The following is a 24,875-nucleotide window of genomic DNA, read 5'->3' as shown; positions in this document are numbered from 1 at the left end:
TGAACAGGTTAAGTGTCTTCCTGACAGAAAATTTCTCAGTTTTATTTCCTTCAAAAATATTATTTAGCAAAGAGAAAATGCACATTTGTAAATCATATATCATTGCAAAATTCCGCAAACAAATGTTTTATTCTTCATGTTTGTGTGGGGGAGAAGGCACCAACTCTACCAACTCCACTTCTCCCCATCCAGGAAATAGCTTTTTGGCCCCGGCTTCCCAAAACCTATTCACCTCACTCAGGAGTGGGAGCCTCTCAGAAATGGCTTTTTATTTCTTCAGAAGGGCCTTCCCAAGCAAAGTTGCCACAAACTCTCCAAGCAGAGACTTCACATATCGCCATGCAGGAGGAAGTAGAAGCAGTTCATCTTTTCCTTCTATTGGGGCAGCTCTTACTAAGTGGCAGAAGACTCTCTGCACATGCCTTAGGCCTGAAGTACACTGGAGGTGCTTCCAGAGAGGACACTACATACACAGGAAAATACACATTCGCAAGCTGGTGTTTTGTCAAACACCAGAAAGGGAACATTTACTTATCATAAAAGATTTGAAACAAAATTAAGTGTAGAGAGATTTTCTTAAATACTAAATATGAATTCAGTGTCCCTTTATGCGGATTTTAATTTGTTTTCTAAACAGTTACTCACTTCTTGACTAGTTCATTACAAATGTTTCATTTAATACTGTAACTAAATTTAAAGATCTACCTTGTCCCCTCTAGAAAGCTATACTGGTTTCTTACCACAGGGTACTAATTTTTCATGCATTCAATAATGCTTTTTCTAATTTTTTATAGTTCCTTCTCTTCTCCCCCGGTTATAGTACTTGTGTTCTAAGTAATAAGACACAAAGAGACAAAAGGTATTGATGAAAATTAGGAAAAGCCAAGAAAACTAAACTGAATTTAAAATGAAGAATGAGTTACAATTTTTTTTTTTTTTTAAAAGTACATCACAAACAGAAAGCCTGCCAAACAATCAGTGGGGCCACTGGATGATCAAGGCGCTAAAGTAGCACTCAAGGAAGACAAGGCCATTGCGGAGAAGCTAAATGAATTCTTTGCATCAGTCTTCACTGCAAAAGATATGAGGGAGATTCCCTCAGCCATTCTTTTTAGGTGACAAATCTGAGGAACTCTCCCAGATTGAGGTTTCCACAGAGGTGGTTTTGGAACCAAGTGATAAATTCAACAGTAATAAGTCACCAGGACCAGATGGTATTCACTCATGAGTTCTGAAGGAACTCAAGTATGAAACTGAAGAACTAATAATTGTGGTATGTTACCTATTATTTAAATGAGCTTCTTTACCAGATAACAGGAGGATAGCTAATGAGAGACCAATTTTGTAAAAAAGGCAACCCTGGCAATTATAGGCCAGTAAGCCTAACTTCAGTACCAGGCAAATTGGTTGAAACTGTAGCAAGGAACAGAATTATCAGACACAGATGAACACGATTTGTTGACAAAGAGTCAACATGGCTTTTGTAAAGGGAAATCATGCTTCACCAACCTATTAGAATTCTCTGAGGGGGTCAACAAACATGTGGACATGGGTGATCCAGTGGACATAGTGTACTTGGACTGTCAGAAAGCCTTTGACAAGGTCCCTCACCAAAGGCTCTTAAGCAAACTAAGCAGTCATAGGATAAGAGGGAATGTCCTCTCATGGATCAGTAACTGGTTAAAATACAGGAAACAAAGGAGAGGAATAAACGGTCAGTTTTCACAATAGAGAGAGGTTAATACTGGGGTGCTCCAAGGATCTGTACTGGGACCAGCGTTGTTCAACATATTCATAAATGATCTTGAAAAAGGGATAAAATAGTGTGATGGCAAAGCTTGCAGACTGTACAAAATTACTCAGGAGAGTTAAATCCAAAGCCAAGTGTTACAAAGGGATCTCATAAAACTGGGTGACTGGGCAAGAAAACAGAAGATAAAATTCAGTGTAGATAAATGCAAAGTAATGCACACTGGAAAACAAATCCAACTGTACATACAAAATTATGGGGTCTAAAGTAACTTACCACTCAAGAAATCTTGGAGTCACTGTAAATAGTTCTCTAAAAACATCTGCTCAATGTGCAGTGTCCGCCAAAAATAGCTAACTATGTTAGGAACCATTAGGAAACAGATAGATAATAAGACAGTAAATATTATAATGCCACTATATAAATCCAACACCTTGACTATTGAGAGTGGCTCTGGTCACCCATCTCAAAAAAGATACATTAGAAATGGAACAGAGAAGGGCAACAAACATGATTAAGGGGGTATGGAACAGCTTCCATATGAGTAGAGATTAAAAAGACCGACTATTCAGCTTGGAAAAGAGAAGACTGAGAGGGGATATGATAGAGGTCTATAAAATCATGAATGGTGTAGAAAAAGCAAATAGGCAAGAGTTATTTACCCCTTCACATAACCAGGGGTCACACAATGAAATTAATAGGCAGCAGGTTTTAAACAAAGGAAGAAAATTTACCTGAAGTGATCCATCTGCTGTTCTCCCTTTAGAATCTCTTGAATTACGTTGACGGTTATCTGTTCGTGACTGTTCATCATTTCCTATAAAGAGAACTTAATATTCAGCAAAGTTGCTTCTCAGCACTGATTTTGTAAATTTTCCCCCCTGATTTTTCTCTAAGCAGTTAAAAGTACACAGTCAGTATGGAGTTACTTTAAAGCTAAATAGCATGAAAAATATTCTTATTGCTTAGATAAAGTAGAGCAGAAGTTTGCAAACTATGGCCCATCATTGGTTCCCAGAATCTTTTGTGGAGATCTGTAAAATGGAAGAAAGAACCATCCCATGGATTGGGAAAGTGATACATAGAATGAGAAAGATGAAGAATCAATTTTTGTAGGGTATTCCCTATTTAATTTTTTCTACTGACTATTTATGTATTTTCCAAGCTCAGCTTTATTGTTCCCAAAAATATCATTATATGTGGCATGATTCCCTGCTCTTGATATGTCAAAGTAAACAAAAAGTAGCCCATGGAAAAGAAATATAAGAAAATCTCTATTCTAAAGACTTCAAGTTGTATGGTACATAACCAGAATGCTAAATTTATCAAACATTATTTAAAAGTGAGAATTCAAGTTAAGGTTTAGATTTCAAGTTTGTTTCTCGCACTTCACTCCTGCTAATTCTTTCCTACTGCATATATAAAGTACAACACTAAGTTTTAGTCATAGAAGGATATAAGAAGAAAAGACGGGCGTAGGGATCTCTCAGGCAATTGCTGCAAGATTACTGTATGTATTAGTGTTACATGGCCAAGAGTAGGACAAACATTGATTGACTCAAAAGGCTTGATCCAAATCCCATTGAAGTCTATTGGAATATTTCCACTAATTGCAATGTGCTTTGGATCAGATTTTCACTGGGAAGGTGAAGGATATACAGTGGAGTCCCTAGACAACTGAGTGGGGGAGGGAAGCCATGTGTGATATGTGGAATGTATAAGACTGAGATAATGTGATGTGTGGTCCATTAATGAGTATGTGAGATTGTGAGCCAATACGTGGCATTCGTTTTGGGTAGCAGTATTCAATATTCAAATGTTGGATGGAGAGTTATAAATTAGATTCTGCAACTTTTCAGTAAACTCCAGTACAGTCCGGAGAACAACTGTATTCTTACTTTTCACCTTCAAAATGATTTACGAACACTAAATAATCAGAGTACATCAAGTCCCCTTCAATGTTTTAGGTCTGAAACAAGGTGTTGCAATATATAAGCTGAACTGTCAGGAGAGCAACAAACTATAATCCAAGCTATTTATTAAAGGGGATAATTAACTTCTATAAATCAAACTACAGGGGAGTCGCATCTTACGCGGGAGTTAGGTTCTGAAGTCAGTGCGTAAGGCGAAAATCGTGTATAGTCAAACGCTCATTGAGTGGAATGGCGGGCAGAATCGCCCGCACTACAGGTACAGTATTTAAATTGTTATTTTTCTCTTTTTTGTTTTGTTTTGCCAAGTGCATATAGTTAAAACTGTGTAAGTTAAATGCGCCTATGATGCGACTCCACTGTATTGCAATCAGTGGGTCTCTAAAACAGTGGTTCTCATTTGTTTAGTAAAGCTAGTTTAATTAAATTATTTGGCAACCAGAACATGCCATATTTCACAATTCAGGAATACTACACAAAAGAATGATGAAATGAAGAAGTGAATGGAGCAGAATTCTTTATTCAAAAATCCAATATTGAATTACTTTTCTTTTTTGAAAACTAAATCTCAATTTACCTTTGAAACCTCCACGACCCCGCCCACCTTGGCCTCGTGCACCACCTCCACGTCTTCGTCCATCTCCTCTGCGAAGGTAATTGTCTCGTTCTTCTTCTGCTGGAGCTAACGACCAATCACTAAGCTCATCTCTGTGATCAGATTCTGTTTCAGAAGCATTTGATGCTTCAGAATTAGTTCCTATCAAGAGTTAAAAAAAGTAATTGTCTATTTTCATTAATGGACTATTGTAGAAATATCAACCAACTAACATTGCAACAAGATTCCTTTTATGAGTGAATTTAAAATTCTTGCTCTACTATCAGTAGAATTTGGTTGACAGAAATAAAGCTCTTAGTTACAGAGTTTATGTACCAATTTACCTAGGTAACATGAATGTCAACCTCAGAAGAAAATCTTCCAGTTCCCAGGGGCAAGTCATGTTCTATATTTACCCACCAGGCAGGGATAATTAAATTCAATTATCTTTAATGGTAAACTTATGAAGTTCAAAATTAAAGATCACACTCTGAACAGACAAAGCCAAGTTTGAATACAGCACTCATTTTTATCAAAAGGCTTTTGGGGTCCCAATATTTTGTATGTTATATTCATAATACATAAAATATACTCCAGTGAAGTTCAGTGGCACATTGCAGTAGCCATATTAAAAGTGACCTTAAAATGTAGAACTTTGGAGAAGTACTAAAAACTAGCTCATTCACTTTTTATCTGATATTGTACTGCTGAAGCTAGATTTTCAAACTTGACAAAAAGCATACCACTGCTGAATAAAGACTCAAATTAGCGGATGGGTGGAAATTCCATAAATCCACTTCAATTTCTCCCTGCCATGATATCCTCCATTTAAAATGAACTTGAATTCAGTTGGAGCTGATGAGTGCTCTGCACTTCTGAATATCAGACCATTTTTTTAGGTGTGGGTTTTAGGAGCCTACCTTTAGATTCCTATTTTTGAACTTCTTGGCCTATTAACCCCTGAATGGAGAAAGTAAAAAGAAGACAATGTGTGGTGGCCTGATGTGGGAAGCAGAAGTGGGTAAAGGACTAAAAGGAGTTTCTTAATCATATTTGCTGTTATTTTTTCCAACCCCCAAACACTGACCGTCTTGTATCCTCCCAACCCAGAAAATAGTAAAAAACCCAAAGAACCTCCCGCCCCAAAGCCTGAAAGGTATTATTAAATGAAACACAACAGTATATAATTCACTTCACTAGTGTATTTTTTCTTTGAACTGAAAAAAAGCACAAATCATCCAAAGTGAAAAGCTTGTAATTCTAAACACAATAGCAACATAAAGAGTACCGTTAGTTAAATCTTGGATAATATGCTTTTATCAACTTATTTGCTTTTTCCTCCCCCCCATTACCTAGCACAGTGGTTCTCAAACTTGGGCCGCCGCTTGTTCAGGGAAAGCCCCTGACGGTTTGTTTACCTGCCGCATCTGCAGGTCCGGCCGATCGTGGCGCCCAGTGGCCACGGTTCGCCGCTCCAGGCCAACAGGGGCTGCGGGAAGTGGCACGGGCTAAGGGACGTGCTGGTTGCCCTTCCCGCCACCCCCATTGGCCTGGAGTGGCGAACCACGGCCAATGGGAGCCGCAATCGGCCGAACCTGCAGACATGGCAGGAAAACAAACCGGCCCGGCCTGCCAGGTGCTTTCCCTGAACAAGCGGTGGCCCAAGTTTGAGAACCACTGACGTAGCATATTATGCAATTTTGACCAAACCATCTTAAATGTGCTAAGAACACACATGACTAATGCTTTGATGGCTGGACAAAAATGGAGGTCATTTAAAAAAATTTAGAAAATTCTGAATTAAACTCTCCTATCTTCCATGACTGTACTTTCACTTTTCTACCATTTTGAGGCAAACTAACAGTCTTCTTCAAAAACAGACTGAGCAGAAATCTGGATCTTGGATTCTAAATGCTACAAGGGAAGGAACAAACTCCAGACAGCTGTCCAGGTGCTATGTTCTGCCTCTTCCTATTCTGTGTTCAATATATGATCTCCATTTGCATTTAGAATCTGTAATGCTGGTTAAGCAACTGTAAAGTTCTATTAGAAAAGTGGTTATTACACACACACACACACACACACACACACAATATATATATATAACACACACACACACACCCCTATATCTATCTAACTAGATATATACAGGTTATAGATAAAAATTATCTCTGTGAGGTTATAGTTCTTTAATGAGAACAAGCCAAACTTCTTCAGAGACTACAACCAGCAGCCACCAGCCTGGAATCTGTCTAATCACACTGAACTTTCCCTTCTGTTGCTTTTATAAACTTAGGTACCTATCCATTCAAGCAAGTGTCATTGGGAAACTGGGACATCAATCCCTCTTTTTCAATCAACTAATTATGAGGCTGAAGATATGGAATATCTTCTCTCTCAAGAGCTTTTAAAGAGCATGCTGAACTTCCATATACCAAAAGTTTGGAATGATTTCACCTCAGAAGTTCTTCTCTTTTTCATTTTCTGTTACTTGTCCAAGTAAACGGCAAAGAGCTGTATTATACTTTTACTTGCATTCTTGGTAGAACCTTCTGCTACCTGGAATAATATTCCGCAGTTTTCTTTTCAGATGAACAATCAATATTAAGTAGGAAAAAAGTTTTCCTTGTATGGATGGTTGTAGGTATCATAAGGTCATTTATCGTGTTAACTAACCATTTGCACTAGTGTCAATGTTGATTCTTTTATTTATTTACCCCCGTTTATTTCTTCACTTGCAGCTTATAACAGTGGACTTGTGAGCATATCAGTCTAGCGTAGTATTAACCAGGGCAAAGTGCTTCAGTAATTGATTTTAAAAGTTAGTTCTGTGCTCCACTGAAGATGTTAGTATAAAAGAAGGCTGCAATGGTCTTATCAATTTCAAGTCTTTACCTTTCAGTTGTTATGGCATAATTACCAATTGATCTATGCTATTTTCTGGGTATGAAATGAACAGATTGCTTCTGAATGAACAAGATATTAAAGAGCTGCTGGGAGATGTGGCATGTGAGCTTTAAGTATCATTGTAGTTTCACTTTGAAGATTACACTTTTCCACTGAACACACAAGAGTTCCATTCAGTGGCACATTTGATCGTAAACAATCTGAAGAAAACACTTTTCTGTGCTTCTTGAGATAAGAACAAATTTGATGCCTATCTGATTAATATTTATATTATGGTAGTGCCTAAAACCCAAAATGAGAACTGGAGTCTCATTATCCTGGGTGCTGTACAAACACAAATACAAACACAGTTCCTGCCCTGGAAAGTTTACAATCTAAAGGACACAGACAATTGAAAGGTTAGGGATAGGAAAAACATATATAAGCAAATGAGCATGATGATGAATTACACAGTTTTGTTAGTTACCTGTAAAATCTTAAAGTTTACATTTTACTTTAGAAGGTTTCTGTTTTCAGTACTTCAGTCCATTTAATTGCTTCTTTTCTATTACTACCCTTCAACATATTAAGATAGATAACAGATATACAAGTTTGGTAATCACTGAACAATAATTACATGTTTTTTCCATGTAGGATATTGGGCAGCCTTCCTATAATTAGTACTCTTGATGAATAACAATTTTAGTCTAATTTTAAAAGCTCCACTACTAATCCCCGGAAACATCCAGTGCTCAAGCACTATGTTTTACTAGATTACAATTTCAGAAAATTATGACAACAAAGTCACTGTCCAGAAGACCAATCTTAAATTACAGACATACTGGTAGTTACTACCTGAAGCATAGCCTGGACCACGTCTGCTGTGCCCTCTGTTTCTGTAGGGTCGACTACCTCGCCCAAGTCCTGGACCATCATCAGTCATGTATCCTTTTTCCTTGTCAGTACGATTTGGTGGTGGTCTAGAAGTAGCTCCAATCTGTCGGAGCTGTTCATCGATTTGCAATCTTTCCAAACGCAGTTGGTCTACCTCCTATATAAAATAAACAAACAATTTGTCACATATAATTGCTATTCAATTATTACCCAAGGGTGGAAATGTATTAGAAATGTTTTCTAGTTTTTGAAAGTAAACCACAGAGCAACATGCCATGAAAGAGGTTTGTATTTGTTGTTTATAAACTCACTCCTGAGAAACAGAGATCAGTAACCTTCAAGTCAACATATTAGAAATATGCAAAATTAGTTGTTGCTAGAAAAGTCCGCAAGGCTGCTGCTTTTTCTTTCCGGCCCTAAATATTTCACATTTAAGTTAAGAGTCAAACAACCTGTTCAAAGGTGGAGGAAGTGAGGCACGTGCTTCCTCTAGCTCAGTGGTTCTTATTTTTCCTCTACCAGGCTCCAGAAATATGGGGAGGGCAAGGTAGTCACAAGCAGAAACTCAGAAACCACTTAGATGATTTAAAGATGAGATTATGCATGCTGTTCATCTGATCCTTGCAAAAGGTCAACAGAGAAAGTGCACTGGGAAGTTACCTTGGTTGAGTATCATTATCCCAAGAGTCCAACAATCAGATAGGATACCTGTTTCCTCAAACTTGTTACCACCCACTTAAGATTCTTAAGTAAAACTTTACCATCTTTGGAAACATTAATAGTTAAGTCAGATGGCAGCTATGTAAATGTTATGGATTTAACATTTGCTCCCACACTCTCCTTTTGTGAAGCAACTAGCTGAGAGTTGCAGTCCTGGTGCACCTCTCCTCTGGTCATTGCCAGCCCTGAGTGCTCCTTGTGCTCTGCTGTGGAGTCTAGGCTATTAAGTAGGTATGTAAGCAGAAGTCTGTCTTCCCTCTAATTTCTTTGGTTCTTAAGAGAGTATGCCTTGTGCTGAGGTATTTCTTTTCATGTTCCACCATTTTGTTCAAAAGGATATAGTGAGGAGCACAAAAGAGAACAATTCAGTGATGATTCTTGCACAGATCAAATCAATTCCATCCTCAAATATTAGCTCAGTTGTTTTATCCCACATTTGATCAATTAGCACAGCTTTCTAAAAAAATTGTAATTTTGTCAAGTTTATGTAGAAGACACTGTTTTTCAATCCTCACTAATATAGTCTACTTGTTCCAAATATTTTATCCAGCACTCAACCTCAAAAAACTAGGACAACTGTTCCCTCCCTGGTTTGGCAGTCTGACACCTTAATAGCATGGTAGGACCTATTGGAGAACGAACACGAACACATACACAATTTTTGAATCATCTCTACTAGATTTTTAAAATCACCTTTACTAGGAACCCTAAAGGTTCAAGTACTTAAGACCCTTTTTAATTGTTAAATTTCCTTGTCAACTATTACAAAAGCTTTGAAGTAGTGTAATATAATTTTCCTCACCTTTAAATAATTAAGGTGATAATCTAAAAGCACAGTTGCGTTAGTGATGCTGTCCTTGGTTCCCACAAATACAAATGGTACCATTCCCTGAAAAGCAATTACATATTTTGTAAATTCTTGCAAAGATATTTAGACAAATATTACAGTGATCCTAATAATAAATATTAAGGCATGATTACAAAATATATGAAGAACACCCTTCATAATGCCTACATTCAAACTCTAAATTTCAAACACAATTGACCTATCATCTATATTAACAGCAGTAAAAATATAATTACTTACTTGTACCTATAGAAAAATTGGCCTTACAATATTCCACTCATTCAAGGATAGTAATTTTATCTTGGAAGGGAAATGTAAATTCAGATCTCATTTTGTCCATTAACAGTCATCACAATAAAGGTGGGCAAGTAAGTTCTGTAGCTGGATAAGTAAATTCTAGACTAAGTTACATTTAGGGAATGTGCATCATAAAGCCACATTTTTAGATCATATTTTCTGAGCCATGTTAAAAAAATCAATTAGCAAAACTTTTCAGCCATCTTATCTTCCCTCAAACTCAACGTAAACAATGTTTTTCCATACAGTACCAGCTTCTAGGTGCCTGGTTCTTTTAATCTACAACCTCAGGAAAGAAAGCATTTAAGCACTTTAAAACATAAGGCCAATCAATCTGTGCATAAAATAGCACTTGTTTCTCCTGGATCTTAAAGTAATTTGTAAAGGTAAACGAATAAAAAGTCTTCATTAAGGTGAAGTTAGGACTGCAGGAACACCACCAGTGGTCTGAATGTTCATTACTTTTCAAAAACACCAATAGTTTAAACAATCATTTGTTAGACGCCTCGGAAATTCAATTATGAAGCTGAACACAATAATTCCAACATTTGAAAACACTGACATTTATAGGCAAGTTAAAAACTTAATTCTGTAGTTATAACAACGTAAGTCTCCCATCTTTCCTTCTGTTTCTTCTATAACTACTTTGTATCATGTATTACTTTTGGAACAAGGACTGTTCTTCAAGATGATTGTCCCTATGGGTGGCTCCACTTTAGGTGTCTTGATGCCCTGTGCTTGTAATTGGCTATTTGTGGTAACAGTACCCGGTTGGGCCACGCACGCACTGTAGCAGTCTCATGCCACACCAAGCGGTTACATAACGGTGTGCAACCAACCATCCCCATTCCTTCTCTAGCTCAGAGAATCAGCCTGAAACTCCGAAGTAGAGGGGAGATGGGAGGGTAGCGAACCTTCTCTTTCTCTTTGAGGAGTGTCCCTGTGGGTGCTCCAGTTTAGGTGACTGTTGAGTAGTGCCTCTCAGTGGAGGGGAGGGGCTTCGGAATTGATCTACTGATGGTGAATAACACCATAAATCCAAAGTGAGCATCTGATGCTGATTGTTGTTCTAAAGCATAGTGTTTAGTGAAAGTATGGACTGATGCCCAGGTAGCTGCTCTGCAAATGTCAGTGCTAGGCCACAGATGCTGCCAGCGGTCTGGTGGAGTGTGTGCAAACTCCCAGTGGAGGTTGTAGATTGTTGTTTTGGTAGCACAAATGGATACATCCAGATAGTCATTTGGATAGTCTCTGTTTTGAGATGATTTGACCCATCAAGCGTGTTTCTGTTATGTAAACAAATAGTCTAGGCGATTTTCTAAATGTTTTTGTTTTCAACGTAGAAAGCTAATGCTCTGAGAACATCCTAAGTGCATAACCAGTGTTGCCTGTATTTTTTCCAAAGCCACATGTGGACAGGAGGGAGGCCTCCCTCTCGTACACATGTGGCTTTGGAAAAAATACAGGTAAGTAAATGGGTTGATTTAAATGAAAGGGGGAGGCAACCATGGATATGAACTTAGGATGTGGTTGCAGGATTACTTTATCCTTTAAAGAATGTTGTATAAGGTAGGTGGTGCCATTAGGGCACCTAATTCTCCCACTCGTCTTGCAGACGTGATGGCAATGCAGAAGGCCACCTTAATGGATAAGTTCAACAAACAACAAGTTGCAAGGGGTTCAACCAGTTTTCCCACGAGTCCGCGTAGAACAAGGTTGAGGTCCCATATGGGTGGTAAGGTTTCTTAGTGTGGGATAAGTTTTTTTCAATGCCTTTAAGAAAGCATTTGTTGGGTGACCAAATAATGATCCCGTCCACCTTGTTGTGGAAGGAGGTAATAGCAGCCAAATGTACTATGATGGAGCTTGTGGATAGCCCCAATTTTTTAAGTCCTAATAAAGAGTCGAGGATCCTCGGTAGGGGGGACGACTGTGGTAAGATCTGTTTGTCTTGGCACCAGGTGCAGAATTGTTTCCACTTTCTTGTGCTTAGTTTTCAACTGTTCATTAATATATCTTTTACTTCCTCAGAACAGGCCCTGTCGACTAGGAATGTAAATACCATTTAAAAAGTTAACTGTTTAAACAATTAAAAATATTTAATTTAAATGGTTAACTGCTTAAAGGGCCGGCCAGGCCTGGTGTCGGTCTGGCTGGCATGGCTGGGGCCGAGTGGCGTGGTTGAAGCTACTCCGGCTGGCGTGGGGACCACTGGGGCCAGTCAGCTGGCCCAGGGGTTAACCAGTAAGACTAATGCTTACCGGTTAACCAGTTAACATTACATCCCTACTCTCGACCCCAGTCAGCCATGGAGTAACCAGGTCTTGAGGTGGAGTACTGGAAGGGTGGGGTGACGGACGTGTCCTGCATCCTGTGATAGGTGAGGTGAGGTTCGAGGCAGTTTCACTGCCATCTGATGCAGGTATGGGAACCGTGTTTGTCTGGGTCATGTGGGCGCAATGAGAATGACCCTGGACTTGTCCTGCCTGAACCCTGTTTGAGGCTAAGGCTGTATGCCTGCCGGAGAGACCGGGGAAGTAGAAGGGGAAAAAAATTATTTTCCCCCCAAATGAAATTAGAGTAGGGCAAGGGGATAGGGAAGCTAACTACAACTAAACATACATTACCACTGTGAATTATCTATTATAATTTTTTTCTGAAGGAGGAGAGGGTGCTGCTGATAGCTGCGACTCAAGTCTAAGGCGGTAGAGAAGGAACTGGGGGGCGGTTGGCTGCGCACCGCTATGTAACCGCTTGGCATGTGTGCGAGATTGCTAAGCATGTGCACAGCCCAACCGGGCACTGCTACCACAAATGTCCGATTACGAGCGCAGGATGTCAAGACACCTAAATGGAGCACCCACACAGACACTCCTCAAACAACAGATATTCATGGGGAGGTAGTATGCTATTTATCTAAACAGAAGTATTCTTTTTCATGTGGAATGTGTGCAACAAAGTAGTACAAAGCTGGCACAGCAAGTCTGATTAAAATAAAATGATTCTAATTTTGGTGGTAACTGTTAAATTGAAGTTATGATTAGATAAGTAACTGGAGATTACGATTTTCTCATCACATCACCGGGGGCAGAGTTAAAACTAAGTACACTATCTGTGAATTCTCTTTTCATACGTTTAGGTTTCTTGTAAATTTCATTTTAGCTATGGATGCATGAGTGTACACATTTTATGCAGAAGTGAGAATCCCCGTTCTCACTCCCAGGCTCTCTGCAAAATGCAGGAAGAGAAATATTCTGGCTTCTTCTGCTTTCCAACCTTGTATTTGGAGGCACTGATGAAATAATTCATAGGCTTCTGATAAACCATAGCAAGGCTAATAAAAATGTTAACTTACATAAAATAAAGTGACAAGTAATCTTTGACTTAGCGGAGATATTTTCTTCTATGGGCCACGGACCCTCAGCTATAATAAAAAAAGCTTTTCTTTGGAATAGAATTAATAATCTGATCCTGTCCTTAGTAATACATAAATGAGGGACCGCCAGTCTGGAACACAAAACCCAATAAGTACTTCAAGTCTGTGCCAGCACCAATGGGCCCATTGTGAAAAAACTGCCGAATTAAGTTCAAGACCTTACAAATATTTAAAGGATAGACAATCAATACAGAGGTTCTGTTACTGTAACTGAGTCATTCCCTTCTACGGCAGACAAGAAAGGTGTCTAGTTGTACTGTTGTAGTTGTTAGACACATGCTGCTATAATAAAGGGTTACCTTTTTGCAGGAGTGTCATCTCTCCCAGAAATCCAAATAAAAACTTGAAGAGACTCCATCACAAAAACTTTAGCTGATTGAAGTCATGAAGACAGGCCTCAAGACCAATGGCTTGTAATGTAAAAACTAGCATGGGTATAATCAGTGCAGAATCCCAGCACATTCACAAGGAATTTTAAACAGTGGCAACTACTCACTTGTGAAGAAGAACCTTAAAAGATTACTCAGGACATAAAAGCAAGCTATGAAGCTTGTTTAAACCCCCCCTAGTTTACTGAAAATGAGTAATTTCCAAAGAATTTAAGGATGATTTCAGTTCAAATACTCTTGATTTAGGGAGATGGGTTTCCAGGGGAGTCACCTGGATAGGTGAATAGGTAGGTAGATAATAGGTGAAACAAAGCTTAGCAATTAGAAAGCCTTAGAAACCAAAGCTAATGCCTGCATGCTCTGTGTGTGTGTGTGTGTGTGTGTGTGTTATCATTGACAGGTTGGAAGGAGAGGCAAGTTCATACATAATCTGTCATCGGTTTTATCAGTTTGGTAACTACTTTTAACTTACATGCCCATCACATCAGATGGGTACATTTATTTAAATCCAAATAATTAAAAACAAAACTAATAAGTTTAATTTGTTATCCTATCACCCCTATGCTCTGATCTAGTACCATCCTCAGAAATCCTCAAACCACAAAAACAGATGATTCAACTTGACTCTCTCAGTATCTGGAATATTTTCAAGTCTGATTATATTTAACTCTCAAATATACTGCATTGCCATTCTGGTTGCCCAGTACTTGATATTACATAGCAAAATATAACGATTGACTTAAAATTGCATTAAAGATAATAAAAACTGCCAGTTGTGGCTTTCGGCAGTGCATCTCTCTACCTGTACTGGCCTTTAACTTTTATAAAGTAGAAGAACTGGAATCCTTTCAAACTTCTGTTTCAACTGATACATATAAAGCTGTCACAACAGGAAGACAAGTATTTACTCACACAGGGTACCAGACCAATTTTAGTCTCTTAAATTGACTTAGATTTTTTTTTTAATTAACCGAACCTTGCTTCTGTATTCTAGGAAGAAACTCCACATCCTATCTTTGACATCATTGAAGGATTCTGCAGCGGGCAGACTTAAACGTACATTATTTTGTCCTGGTATTTTAGGGAGGACTACAAACTGTATGTAATCATATACCATGTATGTACTACAGTAAGACACCTACAACATCACTACTTCAAAATAAGACCTGTGGCTCTTGTTTATATAATCATAGGAGTTATAAAATGTTGTCAAGTAATTTGTGAACATCATTTTGGAATCACCGTAAGAATGAGAACCCAAAATTGCTTTTAAAGGTTTTAAAAATGAACTGAAATGCTACCCTACAAAATATAAATAAAAGCTATGGTATCCAAAATCTAATCAAGTATGCATTACGCAACATTACAAACAGTTTAAAAACAAGAGAGCTTAGAAGATTAAATGATTCTTACCTGCCTAGATTTGATCTCAGGTTTCTGTGTTTCCCCTGTTACAGTTGATGACACAACTAACACCTAAAGCAGTGTAAGGAATGCAAGTGTTAGTGATGTCGTTATCTATAAACAGGAGATACACAGAACTCTGAACTCAGGACTTGGCAGGTAAAAGCCTTTCAATTCACCTTTAACAGCTGTATTTTGGATTTGAAAATCATATGCAAATAAGCTTTTACAAGCTAAAAATGTACTAAATGTACTGATGTGGTCATAGCTACTCTCTTGCTTGAATTTTGCAGCTCCAATGGGACCTTATTTTTATATTTTATGCATCAGCCACACAAGAATGCCATTAAAGTTAAGGATGGAATTTTAGCTTGGAATAAAATATTGACCCTTTTTATTCATCCAAACAGTCCAAAACTTCACACTGTAAGAAGATTTTGTTACCAGAAGTAAAATGTGAAATATATAAAATTTAAAATTACAAGTGGAACTTTTAATTCTAAATGCTGGAGGTGGCTATCTTGGGTTGCAGTCAGATGAAAAACAGACTGCATTTAAATATTTTCATTCCATTAAATAGTTGTTCAAGCACTATTAAAAGCAGGTTAGAAATTGGGCTACTTGTTTCTTCTGTAACAATTTTGCTGTGCTAGTGTCAGAACTGGCTCAACTTTTCAGTAAGAATGTTCAAATTAAAAAAAAAGAAAAAGAAAATACATTTCACATCTTATTCTTAGTAGTAAAGGTTCCTTACTTGGTAAATTTTTAGATGCTAGGTAAATAAATGAGGGTTTAAACTTTTTAAAAAAAATTAACTATGCTTTTACTTTTGAAATTTGGGATGAAATCTTCATATTTTTTAAATATGGGTATTTTTGTGGTATAAATTTCCTTTGCCTGCCACCCCCTCTTCCCCAAAAGTCCAATTTTCAAGTTATGCAGTTCAAGGCTTCATTGAGACCCTATATCAGGTCAAAAGTCTATTTTAAATGTAAACAGAGTTTTATGCATTCTTCTTATAGCAGATCTGGCATACACCACTATACCAACTGTCCAAACATTTTTAAAAAATACAGATTAATACATACCCTAGCTATTGTGAGCTCATAATCTAATACCTGCAGTAAGGCATTTATAATGAAAGTGCAACCAGACTTAACTAATGCATCAAAAATATTAATATAAAAATGAGAATTGTGAAGAAGTTCAAGATAACAAATTTAAAGCAAATTACTGAGTGTGAAAATAAGTTTATATATATATTTCTGGGATATCATTACACTGTGAAACCAGTATTAATGCTTCTAACAGAAATAAAGAATGTATACATCACCAACTTAAAAGACTTGGACAAAGGGTTATCAATAGTGATATGTCATAAAAACCTGGGCCAATATGTGAAAATTTCCTTTTCAACTCCAGTGAGGAAAAATAAGCCCCATCAGAAAAAAAAACCACATTAATTGTACTCTCTTACCACCAAGAACTTATTTTACTGCTGGATATAGTAACATCACCACCAATTAACACAGACACAGAACACATTTACTATAAACATACCTCTTCTTGTGGAATATTTTTATCGTTTTCAGCTTCAATTCTCACTCTCACAACACCCGATTTGTCCACTATCTCCTGAATCAGTTTTCCATTTTTTCCTATTACTTTTCCTACAGAAAGAATATACAGAACATTCTACCTTTAGGCTTCTTCCCCAAAAATCTGAAAATATTACTATACGGAAATTTAGTAGTAGAATTCAATAACAATACAAAGGACTTGCTAACACTGATCTAACAGTTTATAACCAAGATTTAGTCAATGAGCCATGAACTAAAATGTCTATGTAACCTAAGGTATACATTTTGGTAACCACTCCAAAGCAGCCATATCATCCTATAGGTAAATAGTATTTAATTAAGCAAGTTTAAAATATTTAGATAGGCATATTTAACAAAAAAATCTAGGAAAACTAAGAGAACAAAGGAAATTCAATCACAAAAAACTAAATTTGTGTAATATGAATATTTAGTCTTAATGCTACATATCTTAGTCAAAGTGAAAGTTCACGCTGTTTTACATTCTCATTCTTCTTGCTTTTGTGGGCTTAATTTAGAAATTTAAAATTGCATACAAATATATTCTGGGGCTGAATGCAAATTTTCTCCTTTTACAGTACTACAAGTTTACCAGTGACAAAAGTGGTTAAACAAGCAAAGAGCAAAGCAAATTTGATTTGCTAGGTCTTCAAAATTTCGGTCAGTATTACGTTATTTTTTGATATCAGAGAGGAAGTTCAGATGGCAAGACTGATCAAATCCTCAGAAGCAAGTTTTGTTTTGATATATATGTTTGGCAAGATATTTCTGTCTATAATCAAAAAGTAATTTTTTAAAAGAGCTGAAAAGAACTATTCAGAATTAGTCTTACACAAAAGCTTTATAACCAAAAATGTGTATCTCAAATAGACTGGAGGAATAGAAATTTATCCAAGGAAACAGAAGTTTTAATTTGAGAATACTTAAAGCTAATTAAAAAACAAACAATGGAAAAAATCACTTAATGCTGCTCTTAATAACTAAAATAAGAAACTAAATATCCAAAGGCAGGCTAGTGCTGCGGTTTTATAAAAGTAATTAACAAGTTACCTACTGCTAGCCAGAATATTTAAAATTTTAATTAAAAACAGATTAATGCAAATGAGATAGTGTGTGTAACAAACAAAGAAGATGAGAACCTTTATCATAAACCAGCCTAAGAATTTAACTCTGTTTGTTAAATACATTCAACACACGAGTTTTAAAAATAAGGGCAAAAAATATCCAATCCAAGACAATTATTTATTTGTATTGCTGGTCTGATTTTATCCAGCAAGAACAAAGTGATTAAAACCCACTTTTAATCACACAGGACAGGGTTCATATCTTACAACATAATGGAAGTTTTGCTAATATTTTCTTAAATTCCTAGATATTAACCAGGGCCAGGTTTTTACGTTACATTCAAGTTATACATCGATTTTTATTTTAATTTGGCCCAAGTATTACTTATAAGTAATGATAATTTTAGGCTGATTTTCATATTTTCCATTTTAATTTGAAAATATTCAGAGAAAGCTTGACACAAGTATTGCTAATTTGTTCTTCTTGACCACGATGATTGCTCTAGGCCCATTACGAGCAAAGCTGAGTCAAAAGCTGCTTTTGAATACTTTAATAATTTATTTCATCTGTTGTAAATGTTAGCAAGTTACCGGTAAACATAATAAATGCATATGAAGAGAGCTACAAAAAAATCTTATTGGACATTTACAAATTTCCAAACACTATAAGAAACTAAGTAATTCAAAATGCAACTGCTTATTTCAACAACTAATAAAATGCTCATCTTCCCCCTTCTCTAAAACTTATATATTATTAATCAGTATGAAATATAGTCTCGTGTGCACAAATGGAATCTATGCTTCAGTCTTTAGAATTCATGTAGTCCTTAAGCAGGTAGTGTGTTTTCATATGGACTTAAACTCTTAAGAAATAACAGTTACTATAAAAAACTCAGTTTAAAATTGAATTTATAGTCTAAACAAAAGTTACAAAAATATTACTACATATAATTATATTTTAAAAAGAATTTAAGTGCTGACAGCAGATTTTAACCGAGACAGAAAATTTAGTTTTCTGTCAAGCTATGGGTAAACTAAGTGTGTACTTTGAAAGAGAAAAAAAAAGGAGTGCTAGTGTTCCTCCAAATATTACTTATTTTGGATATATATTAATAGGTACATTAACAAATGTATATTCTTTCTGTGGGATCTAGGTCAAGAAACAAGACATGAAGTAAAAAAGATTGCTCAAATATAAAATGTAGTTTATTTTTAAAATATTTTTATTTTTAAAGTCCTGAACACATGGAGCAGGAATCAATTAAAAATCCAAATTAAATTCAGTCAATCAGTTTACCCCTTCTGCTTATCATCAGTGTGAACTACAGTTGCGAGAAATTCACAGTAACATTTATTCAATCAATTAAACAGATGAGTAACATCCTGTTACTTGTCTAAAAGCTCATACAATTCAGACCATGCCGCTTCAGTATTGCTTCCAAAATCTGCTCAACATGCATTGAAGATGTCTGCCTTTACAAAGATTGGTGCACATATGTATCTCCAAAAACATATACACTTGTTATCCGTTATTTAAACTCATTCCAGCTAGCAAGCAAACCTAGATGACATTTTTCTGTTGATTTACAGCCATGGATATTGCTGAATTATTTTCAATAAGCTATTTCTTAACTGGGGGTTGATACATGTTTTAGAGTCTTAACACTTTTTATTGGAAAACTGCTATTAGATGGTATCTGGATCTTTTCCTAGTTCCACTGCTGTCCCTATATAAAAGCTTCACAGGTAAAGGGCAATAGAAAAGATAAATGTAGCAGGAAATTTTGTGAAAAAGCCCGTTAGCTTGTTGTATAGCAGAAGCCATATTTCTCAACATCGTTCAGGAAATTCATGTATATCCTTGACAATATAGAAACCAACCTACTTTTTTCACCCTTTTTCTAGTTGGAAAGCTCCTTTTTGGTTCAGAATACCAAAACAAGTGACAAGGAATATTAAAGTAACTGAATGGGTAATTGTAAACAAAGACTGTCTGCTAAATACAAATCTACAAAAAGGTCTGTTTTCTCTATACAATGGATTTTCACAATTGCAATCAAAAAGTGATTGTGGGAGAGTCATATTCCCTGGTGACTCATTTGATTGTTTAAGTCAAGGTTTCTCAACTTAATTTCTAGTAAACTTATGTACACTGAGGGCAAGTGAATCAGGATTCAGTTTCTTAGCAAAACCAATATATTTTAATAAAACTTTCCACAAGATTCTGTAGGGAGCTGAAAACTTCTATGCAATAAGAGTAACCAAAACCCAATCACAAAACAAAAGAACAAGCATCTCCAAAATGTTAGACTGTCCTCCTTGTATTGTTTCTAAAAGTTAAAACAATTCTCAACTAATGTTTTTCTATCATTTCAGAGCTAAACTCCAAAACTGACATACCTACTAAGTTTCTTGGGACTTGTATAACATCTTCAGCAAATTCAAGGTAGCTTCTTGCCTTTTTCACTGCATCTTGATCCTAAAAAATAGAAAAAAAACAAAAGGGGTTCAGTGTTTTCCAAGAGCATGTTAGTTTTATTAAATTGTATTATTTGTCTGGAAGCTTACCTCTCCATAAATATGGAATGTGCAGGTGTCTTCATCAAGATCAATAGCAGTCACACCAGGTACTTTTCTGGCTTGTTGAATATTAGCACCATGAGTGCCAATGGCCAGACCCATTAGGTCTTCACGTACCACAAACTGTTCATGAAATCGTGATGCAAGCTGCCTTGAGCTCTAAAGAAAGAATGCATTCCCAGTTAACTTTGATTTTTTTTAAAAAGTATAGCAGTTTACATTGATTTAGGTAACCAGATACATATCTAGGCTACCTCCCTATTTTCCACATCAGTTAATTTCTGAAGTTCAAGGAGAAACTGCCAAACATGTACAATTAAAAAAAAAAACAGACAAACTGACAGAAGCCTTCACCAAATTTTGAGCTAAGAAGGGTAGGGACAGTAATTCCAAAGGTAAGGAGAAGAAGAAAAATTACAGCTAAGTCTTCTTTTCTCCAAAAATACACATCTCTGCATGTATAATAATCCTAAAATAAATCTAGATACTAGTAGTATTAGAAATACTTTTTACCACTATATATATATATATATATATATATATATATATATATATATATTTGAAGTTGCCTCATAAATGGTTTGCATCTATCAAATGTGTCACTCAGTGGTAAAAAGTGGAATCTTTTTGCTTAATGTGTCATTTTCGGATACAGGTAAGAAATCAGATAGCGTGTTTTTACAAGATAGTAAAGTTGAAAGATCCAAAAAAAAAAAAAAAACCAAAACAAAACACAGAAAAAGTGCCCTCGTGAAAATCTGAGAAAAAAAATGGTAATTGCTCAAACAGTCCCCAGCTTCAAAGTTACGACCATGACAAAATAAACTGTATGAATACATACTGTCCACAAACAGCAAAAATGAAGAATCAATTTCTATGTAAGACAATGCAAAAATAGATGAGTTTGCAGAAGTGAACAAGAGTTTGACAGATGACAAAAGCCCTAGGGATTTTGGTACAGTAATCATTAGGACTGTCAAGCGATTAAAAAAAATTAATCACACTGTTAACAGAATACCATTTATTTAAATTTTTTTGGATATTTTCTACATTTTCAAAAATATGAATTTCAATTACAACACATAATACAAAGTGTACAGTGCTCACTTGATATTTATTTTTGATTACAAGTGTTTGCACTGTAAAAAGACAAAAGAAATAGTATTTTTCAGTTCACCTAATACAAGTATTGTAATGCAATCTTTATCATGAAAGTTGAACTTACAAATATAGAATTATGTACAAAAATACTGAATTCAAAAATAAAACAATGTAAAATTTTAGAGTTTGCAAGTCCAGTCAGTCCTACTTCTTGTTCAGCCAATCACTTAGACAAACAAGTTTGTGTACATTTGCAGGAGATAATGCTGCCCGCTTCTTGTTTACGTCACCTGAAAGTGAGAACAGGCATTCTCATGGCACTGTTAGCCAGCGTCACAAGATATTTACGTGCCAGATGCTCATGCTTCAACCACCATTCCAGGGGACATGCGTCCATGTTGATGATGGGTTCTGCTCAAAAACCGTTCAAAGCAGTGCGGACCGATGCATATTCATTTTCATTATCCAAGTCAGATGCCAACAGCAGAAGGCTGATTTTCTTTTTTGGTGGTTCAGATTCTGTAGTTTCTGCATCGGAGTGTTACTCTTTTAAGACTTCTGAAAGCATGCTTCCTACGTCGTTCGTCTCAGATTTTGGAAGCCACTTCAGAGTCTTAAATCTTGGGTTGAGTGCTGTAGTTATCTTTACAAATCTCACATTGGTACCTTCTTTGTGTTTTGTCAAATCTTCAGTGAAAGTGTTCTTAAAATGAACAACATGTGCTCAGTCATCATCCGAGACTGTTGTAAGATGAAATATATGGCAGAATGCGGGTAAAACAGAGCAGGGGACATACAGTTCTTCCCCACGCAGTTCAGTCACAAATTTAATTAACACTTTTTTTTTTTTTTTTTAAATAAGTGTCATCAGCATGGAAGCATATCTTCTGGAATGGTGGCCAAAGCATGAAGGGGCATACGAATGTTTAGCATATCTGGCACGTAAATAACTTGCAATGCTGGCTACGAAAGTGCCATGCAAATGCCTGATCTCACTTTCTGGTGACATTGTAAATAAGAAGAGAGCAGCATTCTCTCCCGTAAATGTAAACAAACTTGTTTGTCTTAGCGATTGGCCGAAGAAGTAGGACTGAGTGGACTTGTAGCCTCTGAAATTTTACACTGTTTTGTTTTTGAGTGCAGTTATGTAACAAACAAACAAAAACCCCTACATTTTTAAGTTGCACTTTCAGGACAAAGATTGCTGTGCAGTACTTGCATGAGGTGAACTGAAAATTACTATTTCTTCTGTTTATCATTTTTACAGTGCAAATATCTGTAATCAAAATATACATTCTGATTTCAATTACAACACAGAATACAAGATAAATATGAAAGTGTAGAAAAACATTCAAAATACTTAATCAATTTCAATTGGTAGTCTCTTGTTTAACAGTGCAATTAAAATTGCAATTAATTTTTTTTAGTTAATCGTGTGAGTTAACTGTGATTAATCGACAGCCCTAGTAATCACCCCTAGCACTTCCACAGATAAAGAAAGTCCAAACTCAGAGTAAAGAGCTGAGTGGTGCAATAGAGAATGTGAATAGCTTTATTCTGACAATCATGTACCATTAACAAGATAAAATGTGCACCCTGTCTCAGCAGGGGAGTAATAATGATTCTGTAGGCCAAATTGGGCCTTCAGTTACACCTGTGCAGAGCAAGTGTCTTCAGTTAACTACTGTTACATCTTTGCATGTCCCATTAGTTTTAAATGCAGCTATACAGGCGTAACTATTGGCATAAAATGGTCTGCAGATTTTAATTTATTTATTTTTTTAACTGGAGATTTTGCACAAAGAAAAACTAAAAATCAACTTTCAGATCTGAAGGCAAGTTTGCAGAACTGGGACTCAGGAAAACACAATTTCTACTGATAGTAAATTGGCTTTTTGATCTCTTGCAGTTCACTGAATTAGTCATATTAGCATATGATAGATCTTTAAGACAAATACAAAACAAATGAAACAATTCTTCTTCTTTATACATCACAGTTTATTTTGAGTTACTACCATGTTAATGGACGTGTACATGATAAGTAGCAATCCACAATACAAAACAAAAATAAATTTCCATGATAAAACTGTTTTAAGTAAGCACTGCCAAGAGATAGGATATTTATACTGGCAAAAAAAAGCATGGAAGAAGGTACATTCTGGTCACTTTAAATCATTTAAGCCATTTTAAAAAATAAACTGTTGATAGATATCACAGCCAAGTTTCATCCCACTATTATAGTGGATTCTCAACTGTTTTCCACCCAGGACCCCACATCCATTCATGGTTTCTTGTCAGGATTCACTGAAATTCGCCAATCCTTTGCGGTTGCAAAGAGCTTCAGAACTGAAGTAACAGCATGAGCCAATGGCTGGTTTTGAGTGGAAGCTGAAAGATGACAGTGATAGCTGGTGTGTGTAAGGAGGAGGGAGAATTAAGTTTAGGAACGAAGTGTTTCTGCTTCCTACCCATACAGTTATTAGCTCTGGGGAAGCACCACTTCCTCAGCACCTCACATTGCATGGGCAGGGGACAGAGAAAAAGAATGGAGCAGTGGGGCTGTAGCTGGCGTCAGGAAAGGTCAGCAGGACAGTGGGAGTTGAGTTGCTCTTTTCCTAACTCATGGCTTGGTGCTAGTGCCGTCAAAATTGTACGACTCTTAGGGCTGGTCTACATTGGGGTGTGTGTGTGTGTGTGGGGGGGGGGGGGGAGAATCGATCTAAGATACGCAACTTCAGCTACGCGAATAGCGTAGCTGAAGTCGAAGTATCTAAGATCGAATTACCTGGGGTCCACACGGCATGGGATCGATGGCCGCGGCTTCCCCGTCGACTGCGCTACCGCCGCTCGCTTTGGTGGAGTTCCGGAGTCGACGGTGAGCGCGTTCGGGGATCGATATATTGCGTCTTAACGAGACGTGATATATCGATCCCGGATAAATCGATTGCTACCCGCCGATATGGTAGTGAAGACGTACCCTTAGTTTCTCAACCTGTGGGATGTAACCCAACAGGAACATTCGTGTAATTCACTTGTCAGTTGAATCCCGTGAGTTGTGAAGTCCTGCACTATAATATGTTGCATGAGTTTCTTCTCACTTTAAGCTAAAATGAGAAATTAAAACCTCTGAAAATATAGGCTTCAATACAATAGAACAGAGGTGCCATTTGCCAATATGAAATTTGAAATAGTAATAATGATAATGATAAGTTCTTGTCAGTTCTCAAAATTCTTTACAAATGTGGGTATGAGCTTTGATTTACACTTAGGAAAGTAAGAAAATTTACTTTACAGTGAAATAAGTATTTGCTTGCCTACTCTTTTCCCATGTACAAACACAAGTGAGCTTCCAGACACTCAAAACATTCTTAAATCATAATATA

The 24,875-nt window shown here is 36.6% G+C and overlaps 1 protein-coding gene across 3 annotated transcripts in view; it reads right to left on the bottom strand.

Moving 5' to 3' along the window:
• The window catches only part of FMR1 (FMRP translational regulator 1), a 48,547-nt gene that overhangs the window by 5,586 nt on the left and 18,086 nt on the right, over positions 1 to 24,875 (bottom strand). For 2 of the 3 annotated variants that reach the window (XM_034781013.1, XM_034781011.1), the window contains exons 8-15: positions 20,380 to 20,550; positions 20,212 to 20,290; positions 16,710 to 16,819; positions 15,159 to 15,221; positions 9,579 to 9,665; positions 8,018 to 8,213; positions 4,259 to 4,438; positions 2,485 to 2,567 (exon numbers count right to left, since the gene is read on the bottom strand). In XM_034781013.1, the coding sequence (XP_034636904.1) occupies positions 2,485 to 2,567; positions 4,259 to 4,438; positions 8,018 to 8,213; positions 9,579 to 9,665; positions 15,159 to 15,221; positions 16,710 to 16,819; positions 20,212 to 20,290; positions 20,380 to 20,550 (969 nt within the window). The remainder of the gene's footprint in view (positions 1 to 2,484; positions 2,568 to 4,258; positions 4,439 to 8,017; positions 8,214 to 9,578; positions 9,666 to 15,158; positions 15,222 to 16,709; positions 16,820 to 20,211; positions 20,291 to 20,379; positions 20,551 to 24,875) is intronic. The other variant, XM_034781012.1, reaches the window with a different exon arrangement.

This window comes from Trachemys scripta, chromosome 9, assembly GCF_013100865.1.
Source record: "Trachemys scripta elegans isolate TJP31775 chromosome 9, CAS_Tse_1.0, whole genome shotgun sequence".
NCBI lineage: Eukaryota > Metazoa > Chordata > Testudines > Emydidae > Trachemys > Trachemys scripta.
Note: the sequence above shows the minus strand (reverse complement) of the source record. Positions and strands in the feature narration are given on the sequence as shown.